This window comes from Hydractinia symbiolongicarpus, chromosome 11 (genome assembly GCF_029227915.1).
Source record: "Hydractinia symbiolongicarpus strain clone_291-10 chromosome 11, HSymV2.1, whole genome shotgun sequence".
Taxonomy (NCBI): domain Eukaryota; kingdom Metazoa; phylum Cnidaria; class Hydrozoa; order Anthoathecata; family Hydractiniidae; genus Hydractinia; species Hydractinia symbiolongicarpus.
In genome coordinates this window covers 7,147,888-7,158,553 of record NC_079885.1, presented here as the reverse complement: position 1 = coordinate 7,158,553, position 10,666 = coordinate 7,147,888, and the positions used below count along the sequence as shown (strand labels likewise).

General features: G+C 34.2%; 1 protein-coding gene across 1 annotated transcript; it reads right to left on the bottom strand.

Moving 5' to 3' along the window:
• Positions 1-104: 104 nt before the first annotated feature.
• Positions 105-10,473, bottom strand: LOC130614175 (centrosomal protein of 76 kDa-like). Its single transcript, XM_057435588.1, has 11 exons — positions 9,516-10,473; positions 9,227-9,418; positions 8,260-8,546; positions 7,596-7,843; positions 7,021-7,120; positions 6,476-6,639; positions 4,296-4,416; positions 3,153-3,257; positions 2,574-2,681; positions 1,648-1,865; positions 105-628 (listed from the first exon to the last, which is right to left on the bottom strand). Exons 1-11 carry the CDS (start codon positions 9,802-9,804, stop codon positions 490-492), a joined length of 1,971 nt encoding a protein of 656 aa, XP_057291571.1. The 5' UTR covers positions 9,805-10,473; the 3' UTR covers positions 105-489.
• Between the last annotated feature and the right edge of the window lie 193 nt (positions 10,474-10,666).

Here is a 10,666-nt window from a genome sequence, read left to right as displayed (position 1 = left end):
AAAATGCTCATGCTCAAATACAATTCGCCGTTCAATTCGCTTCGTGAATATTCCCCATTTAGACCTTGTTTTCTTTCCTCCAAGGTTTGACAAAAAAAGACGAATTTAATAAGTGTGAATTTTAATTTTCTGCCTAAATATTTTAAAATTATAAATTCGATAAATATAGACAAAATAATACATTCTAGTTCTTCAAAAACGTACCCAAGAATTTGATTTAAATATTCTGAGGGCAGAAATTTTCACGGAAAATTATTCCCGGTAAACCTGGTCAAAAACTGAAATTTCGCATAAAAGAATTCAGCTAATTCAAAAAGTGCAAACTCATATGCACAGATTAGAGGGGCAAACCGGAAAAATAAATACCGCCATGATGGTACAATCTAATAATCACTACACTCCTTTGTAAATAGAATAACTGCTTAATGGCAATTAAACTTTCCTTCTTTCTTTATCAGGTTACTACCGAAGGTTAATATCACCAAGTTACTACAACACCGATTTATATTTTACTGCGAACATGACCCAAACGGCACAGGTGCTTTCAGGATACGGAAATAATCGAACACGGACAGCTAACTTTACTTGGTCACCTCTGCAACATATGATTTCTTCGCACAAGGCTGACCTGAAGAATAAAAAGTAAAGTTAAATGATTTAACAAGCGCCGTAAATCTATTCCCCCTTTCTCGAATAAGTATTATGGTTCCTCGCTGTCTCTATAACTGGCCCTTTGTCCATCTCGACCAACCTAGCGAGTCCACTGTATTGTGAAGGCTGGTGTTTGTTCGGAATGCAAACAGAAAATACAGGGCCGACATATAGAAGGGGGGAGGTGAATTTTTTTCCCTACAATCTGGAACAAGAGTATTAACAAAAAAGCGTCAAACGGTAAATGCTCTGCACGCGGCGGGCTGCAAAGTCGCTACTTTTGCACACATGTAAGACAGACAACGTCTAAAATTTGCTAGTCGCATTCTCTAGCACGCTCACGCACCGAAATTCCCCACGTCGGGGCCCTAAAGGCTCCGAAATTCTGGAAAATAGCGATGCTGACGTCAGCAACAATTAAATGATTTAATCTGATATAGAAATTAATTGTAGTGGCGACTTCGAAATTAACTGTCTTGTCTCAACATATCTTGACCAAGCTTGCATAATGTACAAACAAATCTTGAAACGTTTGATATAGTTTTCTATAAGAAACCAGGTGAGAGGTCAATTTTCAAGTTTAAATATCACCGTCATTTTAATGTTCGAAATTAATTGTGCAGTTAGGCCTAAATTGCAAATTCAAATTTGATCCTTTTCTCATTAATAATCTCATTAACAATACAGTAAATGTCCTTTATAATCGACATTTTCAACGATTTTAATTTCTGCATGTAATTTTGATATTTTGGAGAAAGTTTGGAGAAAGAAATATTTTAAAAATGCATGTTGGATAGCTTCTTGTGCGAAAATTATAAAAAAAAATCTAAGATCAAAATTTTCTTAAATTTAAAAGGTTAGTACTAGTTTAACTATAAATAGGTTCTTAGATAATAAAGCGCATACGTAAAGACGTTAAAAAATTTTTTACGTAGATAAAAAAATGCCGGCTAGCTATTTTATCCAAAAAATTCAGCAACTTCGAATGACCATTACCTAAGGCATGTTGCGAACGCTCTTCTCGTATTAGTGTGTATAAATTGAATCGGAAATCCTTTGAACGTATGTCCATCGGGAACGTTTCGACGTATCGCATGTTGAAAGTCATCGTTTCCAACACAAACACCATTGGAATGCTCAAACTCGTAGGCAGCCAGTGCTGGCGATAATAAATAACTAAGTTCGTCATCCCATGTTGTTAACAAGCCTAAGTCCTGAAGAAAGCGTTTACGAAAATTAAATAAACAAATCAGTGGTTTACCCTCATGGAATTAATTTTCGCGCAAATTAAATATGTCCAAATTCGTGATTTTGTGAACTACGCAAAAATTACTTCTTGCGAAAATTTGAGATGCATAGCACTTATATAATGTATGTGAATTTAGCAGTCTTATTTTATGATATTATTATATTATATTATTGTATAATCTCCTAACAACAGTAAAAATTGAGAGAAAAATGTCGTCAAACTTCTCGTCAAACTTCTCGTGAAATATACACGAAAATTTGTTCTCGTAACTAATTCTGTTCTAGCGAAAATTAATTTTCTCAGGCGTAAAGTTCAGCAGAGAGCGTTAATACAATAGTGTTGGAGATTAAAGAATGTGCACGTATAGAGAGCATCTAAATATTATACCTAAAAAGGTAAAGTCCATTTCAATCGTCTAGCACAACTTAGTGAGCTCAGCACAGCCGTGAGTTCAAGAAGTAGTCTTAAACTAAAATAGTAGCAATCCAAACAAAATAATTGGTTAATAAAAGCTCTTATTTTTTAAATGATTTTGACTTTTGAAACAAACAGTACGGCTAATAGCGTATTCCAAAATATTGCGTAATATCGATTGCTTTGGTATGAGAACCTCAAGTCCACGTGTTTGAAAGACTAAAGTAGTCAAACTTTAGCACAAAAAAAGACAACTCACCGTCCTGTAATCATATACAAGTGCTCTGAGTTCGTTTTCTATTTCATTGCTGGTCACTATTGGATCAACAGCAGATGGCACAAGATGGACCAAAGATACTGGAGTCGGCTGATAAAAACAGTAACATCAGAATTTTGTTTAAGACTACAAAATGGCAAACGCTCGAGTACTTTTCTATAGCCGTATTAAATTTCTTATCGGTAATTGCGTGTAAAAATAAGGGGCAAAATCTATATTTTCGATTTTTAAGTCTTCCTGATAAAAATATTAAACCATAGACAAAAAAATTTCCCCGTTTTTTATAAGTAACGGAAATCAAAAATAATAAATAAAAGGCGAAAAATTGCAATCTTACACACTACTGACGAAATAAATAGCTAGCAACGAAAGTTTCGCCCAAGAAATTTTTCTTGATGAAGTATCAAATCTTTACGCGAGACGCTCTTTGCGAATGCGAAGGAACAATAATTTGCCTCGTAAGAAAAAAAATAATTTTGTTTTTACTGAAGATGTTTTTATACCCGCCGCTATTTTTGCCGCATTTTTCGATCAGCGAATTTCCACAGCAAAAATACTTACCACCAAACCTGGGCCACAAACTGACTTGATTGCATCCGTACTCATACTCTTCCACTGTGATTCATTGTGGACGTTGAATGAACACACGTGCACTCCATCGGTGGGCTGAAAATTTAAAATAAAACAAGACATTTTGACCAATATTGTAAATATTACTATTGAAATTGTTTACCCAGGGTAGCCTCTTCAGTTTCTATTGGTACTGCTATCAACGAGGGTGCTGCGGAGGGTCCTGGTGCATTTAAAGCTGCCATTTTAAATACAAAAGTCATGCGAACACAGCAATCTCAAACGTTCAACTAGACCACAGCCTAAATATTAATCCTAATCTCATGCTGAACGCTAAGCAATAAGGAGAGATTCACACTTTTATTGTCAATGGCATCACTCGACCAGAGGTTTGAACCAAAGACCTTCCGCAGTGGAAGCGATCTCTATACTACTAGGCTACCAGTCGATTTAAGATATTCGAAAGGGTTTAATTTTCGGCCCATTCGAAACATACCAGACAGCCCTTTTATTTGAAATCCTTATTTAGTTTATAACGAAGGGTTTAATGACTTCAGATCCATACTGATAGTCGTACTTTGTTCAAAACGTTAGCCGGATTTCTACTTTGTTCTAAGGATGTAGTAAATAGCTGATAAAAGGAATATATAGGAAATATATATATAGGGCAAACCCGTGGATATTTCCAACAACTAGTTTGCTAAAAAATAAAAAATTAGGTTGTTGCATGGTTATTTTTCGTTTTTTTGGTAATTAAACGCAGCTATATATATCTAGACTACATATTAATTTCCTTGTAATCAACACTTTTGCTGTCAATATGCTGATTTGTTGAACGGCGAACGGCGAATGCCAAATAAAACAACTAGCTGCAATACACAAGTTATTTTTTTTTTAATTTCTTTTAAAATTAAAAAATTTCAATACTTAACCAAAAGTTATGTTTGCTAAAAAGCATGTCCGATTCAAGGGGAGAGAAAATTTATTCGAGAGGAGCGTTTATGTAAGAACCGGTCTAATTTCGGGTAACTTTGAAATATATTGGTGAAATTTGGCAATTTTATCCAGTGAGTTTAAATTAAAGGCCAAGTTTGATATATACCACACAAAAGAACTGATTTTAATAAAGCTAACCTGTGAGTTTGCGTAAAAAAACTGATGATTAAATATGCAGCCAACAGTACGATATTGATAATCAGGTTTCGGTTGCGGAACACCAGGCGGGTCGTTTGGGTCTATTGCGCGGTGCGGATACCTAGAAGAAACGCCGGGCTCATTAAAATTTCCCACCCAAAAAGGAGGAAAAAAATTAAAAAAAAATAATTCCAAATATAAAGTCTAACCTGGCTATAGCGAAATGATATATAGCAAACACCTGGTAATAGGTATCACTTATTTAGGAAAAGACTGAACTATGGATGAAAGTCTATTTAATAAACCTCTATGCAACAGACAGTCTTATTGTAAAAACATTTCTCAAAATCGCGTGAACATTTTCTTTCAAACTAAACAGACTATAGTGGACAACAAATCTGAAAAGAATACAATTCATGAGATATGAAACTATTTTGAACAGTTAAACTATTCCACACATTTTTCCTTTTTTAGCATTTATGTTCTCAGTTATATTTAGAAATGCTCCAATCAGCGTAACGCATGAATATCTCTATAAAAAGTGTGCACATTGGTACTTTCCAACGAAGTTCTACTCAACTATTTATCCCCTTGTCAATCACTTTTGCATGCATACGGTTTGGAAAATTTAACATAAAAAGCAATCTTTGCCCAGTTAAACGACACGATCTGAATGATTTTCTTTGAAGCACAGTCACTCTATTTTGCATTTTCTCATTCTCAATCGAATTGGTAAAAATCATTTCATGGATTTATATTTTTATGAGCATGATAATGTTCTGCCCAATCTTTGGACATAAAATTGCCCAGTCTTAAGACTGGCCGGCCAGTCTTAAGACTGGGCAGGGCGTCACAAGATTGGGCAAAAGACCATGTTAGGCCCATCTTTGGCGCCTTTTAGATTTTAAAGAAGGGATGTACCACACGAGCTCTGTTTTTTACAAGTCCCAACAAACATTCTCAGGCACATTAAAACATTATATTTTAGGTACTGTTGAATTGACCCGGCCAGTTTTTGGACACAGTAGAGTGAAAATCGTTGCTAGCTAGCTATAGGTAGCTGGTAGAGCACGTGTTATACATTTAGCATTTATATACAGCTTGTAGAGTAGTGGCTAAATTTTAAAAATAAAATGTTTATATTTATGAAGAATCAGAAAAATCGTATTTAACCATATTAATAGTTAGCTAGCTGTTAATTTCATTGGATGTTTAACCAGCTAGCGAGCTGTAGCCAGCTAGCTAATAGACTATGCTAATATGGTTGAGTAGTTTCAATTTTTTATACATAAAATACATGGTATATATAAATTTTTGGCCTTTTGATTTTCCAAGAAAAGTTTCAATTTAAAGTTCCTATTAAGAGGTAAATTTTAAAAATTTTATTGTTCTGTTTGTCTTCCACAATTGTTCTAAGATTGGGCATGTACGTCCATAGATTGGGCAGTCCAGTCTTAAGACTGGCCACCAATTTGTCACTGTCGGAAGATTGGCCTGGCCAGTCTTAAGATGGGGCGCGTTCCAAGATTGGACAGAACAATAACATCTACTGTAAGAACTATACTTGAAAAATGTTGAAGTAGTTCAAATACGTATTACGTAATAAAATTAAATATCATTGAAGTATTGTTGCAACTCGCAAAAGATTTAGATCACGTGCTTTAGGAAGAATGACTTTGACTCGTTACTCCCTGTCGCAATTACTTATCTTATTTCTTGATGTAATATTAATACACTAGTCGTTAGCCCGTGGAAAATCCACGGGTTCGCCCGTTCTTTTTATACCGCATTGGGTGCTTCTCGCTATTGCGCAGCTAAGCTACCATTTTGCGTGACAGACAGACGGACGGATGGGCATTATAATATAGATAGCAAAAAACCTTGTTATAGTGGATCCTTTTTAAAGAGCCGCTTCATTAGACAGATTTTTCTGCTAGACATGTTTGACAGTTATACATTAATACACTTGTATAACACCTCTAATACAAAATTCTGCAGTCTCTTGAATAAACACCTTCACACACTTGTATAATACCTCTTTCACACAATTCGTTTAAATGAACACTCAATGAACTTGTGAAATAAGTTTAATCAAAGTCACATATCACATAGGGAATTTTAGTGTCACAGCCATCTTATAAGATAAATTTTAAACAAGCTTGATTTGATAATAAAACTACCTTTGAGCTGTTAGACTTTCCCAAAACAAAACAGAATCATCCGGAGCAATCGTAACAACCCAGGCATGCGCAGTACCTTTTGTTTTCGTACCTATACAAACATATGCATTCATACCAAAACCAAGCAGAAGTGAGCATAAAAGAACTGCATGATCCTCCACGTCCTAAAAAAGGTAGAGATGAGCTATTAACTATGTTGTAGAAAGATAATTTCCAAATAAAAAACGTTTTCCAAATAAAAAAAAAAGATTGATGATCAATTTGGAAAAAGCGAGGGAAATCTTGTTCATAATTATTGTCCATGATCCTTCAACTAGACTCAAAAGCTGAACTAATATCAGCTTTTGCAATTTGTTAAAACTCAAAAATTTCCATTGGGAATTCTGACGTGTTAATAAAGCAGCCATGTATAAAATTGCTGACATGAAAAAAATTGCAGTAGAAAGGCTGCAAACTTATGCAAAAATAAAAATATTGGAAAGAATAGCGGTTGAGTAGAACTATATATATTATTACAGTGTTTTTAAATATCAAAATCAACTTACTCCTTTCTTCCTAGCCACAAACGAGTGCATGGTAGTCCACATTTCGTTTCTTGTTCCACTCATTGAAGGATGCTTCTCGAAAGCGAATAATGAAACAAATCTACATTGAAATATAAAAACTGAAATGAAGAATAGAAGAGTTGTGTAATAAATAATTGAACAGCCATCTACGTGAAAATAAGTCAAGCTAATTCAAACATCACAACCTCCCACGAAAGCGAAAAAAAAAATTTAATGTGCTCATGTACTCGTTAGAGTTATTATGATGTGAAGAAATATTCAGAATTTATTTGGTTATAGCACTTAAAACTTTTTAAATTACATGAAAATTCTACATCATGCAGTTTCTACACTGCTCTCTAAAACCCTAAACTATCCATATATACAAAAGATAACTCATCTTTGCATTCTATAGAGCGCTACAAGACTCTTTCTTTTAGTACCTAGATTTCCGCCAGGGTTTTTTCTAGTCCCAAATAAGGTGCTATGAGACACCTTAGGATACTGTTCACTTTAGCACATCGCCAACCTCCCTCCCCCAAGTTGTTATTATCACTTTCAGTGTATATACACACCTAGCAGCTTGTCTGGGAGTGTCTAACAATCTACCGGCTCGTAATGGCTTCACATACGAGCATACAACTCTATGTATTGAATTTTCATCCTGTGCAAATATTTTGACAAGTCTGTTAGAGTGTGATGCTCGAATTTGCAAGTATTCTCTCCACCATTGTTTGGAGTAGGCAAGAAACAGTCGCTCCCTCTCAGCAACACGACTTCTCTCTAAATTTAGCTGTGTTGTAATGACATCACTGGTAATAACCTATGTGTATAAATTGAAACATTAAAAAATATAAACCTACCAAAGCAAAAGAGCGATTCTTAGGTCAACAGAATGGGTTTTTAAACACATCGCAAAATTTAGATCAAAAATGAGAATGCATTTTTCTAAAATATGGTTTAAAAATAAATGTGTACAATATTTTTTTTATAAATATAATATTTTAATGCACTAAAGAAGAACTAGTGGTCAATAAAAAACTTGCACTTAACAAATTAAAGGAGATTCTAGTAGATTGGATCAAAACTCAGGTGATTCAACAGGATTTAACACCTCTGTGTCATTGAACAAATATTGTATAACCGCATGATAGAAAAAATTAGTTTGGGTTGCCAGAGAATAAAATGGTTTTTCCAAATATTAACATTAATTCATGATCTATTCAAGTACTTACATACTTGCGTTAATCGAGGCATTAAATCCATCCGAATGTCAAGAACGCCTATTGGAACTTTAGATTCCGGTCCGACACCATTAAGTTCAATTGCATTTCGAACTCGACCAGATGTTGAACACAAAATACCTCTCCACTCAAGATAGTGTGAACCAAGGAGAACTGATTCGCCAGTAGTGTCAGTTTTAATTACAACCAAATGAATCTTATCTCCGATTGATAACAAACTTGATACATCTGAAAGTTTACCCTTATCAGAGGAATTCTTTTTCTTTAGCTCAAATAGAAAACCTACAATGAAACCCACAATTTAGCTACTCAATTTAACTTAAATATTGATATACTGATTTTGGGGATATCTTATTTTGGTGACCAAAAGAAACAAGATAAATAGTTAAAACGCGCTTTTTTCTTTGTCTTGGGATAACTTTTTTTTATGAAGAAACACTCAAATATATAGACAGATGAAAACATTCTTATTTTACATAGGTAAATCTTTATCGTGGCACATCCGTACTTTTTTATTCTTAACAGAGAATGTTTGACCCCGATTGGACCTTCGAGTATAATCCGCGTAAGTTTTATTGAAGAAGAACTACTTCGCTTATCAGTAACATACCGCAGCTCCCAGTTCTAAATTTAGAATTTATTATACAAAACATGAAATTCAAAATTTGTATTTCTGAAAATAGGAAATAGGAATTTCTTATTTTTAAAAATTCCAAATAATGAAGTGGTCGGTTTTCCTAGAGAGCATCACATATACCTCTTCTCTAAAATCAAAAACAATATAAATAAAAGCCGCAGGTGTTTACTTGCATATAGTTTGGATTCTTTTCTGTTTGTATGCTAATTTTTGTCAGAATGTGTGTAGAGAAACAAACTTATAACTGCTTCCTGGGTATAAATCTGATGCTAGATTTACTAAAGTATGGTTAGCATTCACACAAAAATACTTTAGTTCTAAATACCTTCCTCAAAGGCAGGTTCACAGGCACAAGTTACTGGTCTTGATTTGTATCTCTGTCCCAAAAATGAGATATGGATAGTGAAGACGCTTGACACTTGGCCTGGGAATAATTCTGGGTCCTGCAAGTGTTCCAAAAAAGCTTTCCCTCCAATAATTTGAAAATATATGTACCGTTTTGATGGATCAATAGGAACTAAAACAAGGCAAAACAAAGTTATAAATTTTTGTAGGATGTTGGCATGTCTTTAAAACAATGCAAACAATAAACCTGGTTTTAGGGAAGGTCTTACATTTGCGGTTTTCTTCTGGCACCCATGATTTCTCCATTTTAACAGGATCTGTTAGTTTCTTGTTTTTATCAACACCTTGAAATTTCAATGTCTTCATAATATCATCAACTATACCACGTTCTTTAAGCAACTCCAACAAACCACTTTCTCCCAAGTTTTTCTCATCTATATCTTTTTCTCGCAACGATTCAGACAAAACATTTCTAATTTGCCCATGCACATCTAACTGACTGAGATGGTTGTGTATTACCTGTTTAAGCTCATTCACTTTTTCGGGTGGCAAAGACATAATTGTTGTTGCTTTAAATATACAATAATCATGAGATTTTTAAACTTTAATAAAATGTTCTAGAGTTTCATATATTAAACAGAGAACAAGATTTTTAAGAGGGTGATGGAACCACTTGTCTGAACCCTCTTCTGTTTTAAACAAGAGGGTTGGAATATGCAACAGGGAATACAGTATATAAGTCTAAACAAAATCTCAATAAAGACAGGTTAAGAAAAACTGTCAACAAAACAGCTTACAAATATCAATAATTAAACAGAGCGTATTCAATCACGGACCAAAAACACTTTAGTCACTTCAATAATGCGCACCTGAAATTTCTTTTGTATAAAGTAATTATTTATTATACTAATAATCAAAGAAAAAAATGACTTAAATTTCAGAATTTGAATGAAAAACATGTGCGTTCAAAAATGAATTATTTTTAGAAACTGAATACGTTACATTGCGTAATAACACCTGTTGAACATTTGGAATTCGAATTTGTGTGGCGTGATCGATTTGTTACTGGCTTTTTATGTTTCAAGATAAAATCATTAGGTTAGGGCATCATAAGGTTGTATATTTCAGAAGTCGCCAGTGGCATGCTTCGAAAATGCTTGTCACTGGCACAGCTTAACATGAAGGAAAACTGTACAGGAGACTCAATTTTTTTTGCTAATTTTATGGGTCGATCATTGATAAAAAGTTTTGATACGAATTATACGAATTACGTACGGAAATTTTGAGACAGTCCTTTAATAAGGATGCAAATACATTCAACTACTCAGTAGGCCTACCATACAACCCATAGGTGTTATCACGCAACTCAAACTATGAAAACTGAATAATCACTCTCCTCAATTAAGGAAAGACGCGTGAA

Excerpts from the sequence above, each read along its gene's own strand:
- LOC130614175 (XM_057435588.1), bottom strand. The coding sequence starts at position 9,804 with ATGTCTTTGCCACCCGAAAAAGTGAATGAGCTTAAACAGGTAATACAC. Across the intron at positions 8,547-9,226 it reads TGAACCTGCCTTTGAGGAAG|GTTTTCTATTTGAGCTAAAG; the intron begins GTATTTAGAACT and ends GTTTCATTGTAG. Across the intron at positions 7,844-8,259 it reads TAATGCCTCGATTAACGCAA|GTTATTACCAGTGATGTCAT; the intron begins GTATGTAAGTAC and ends TTATACACATAG.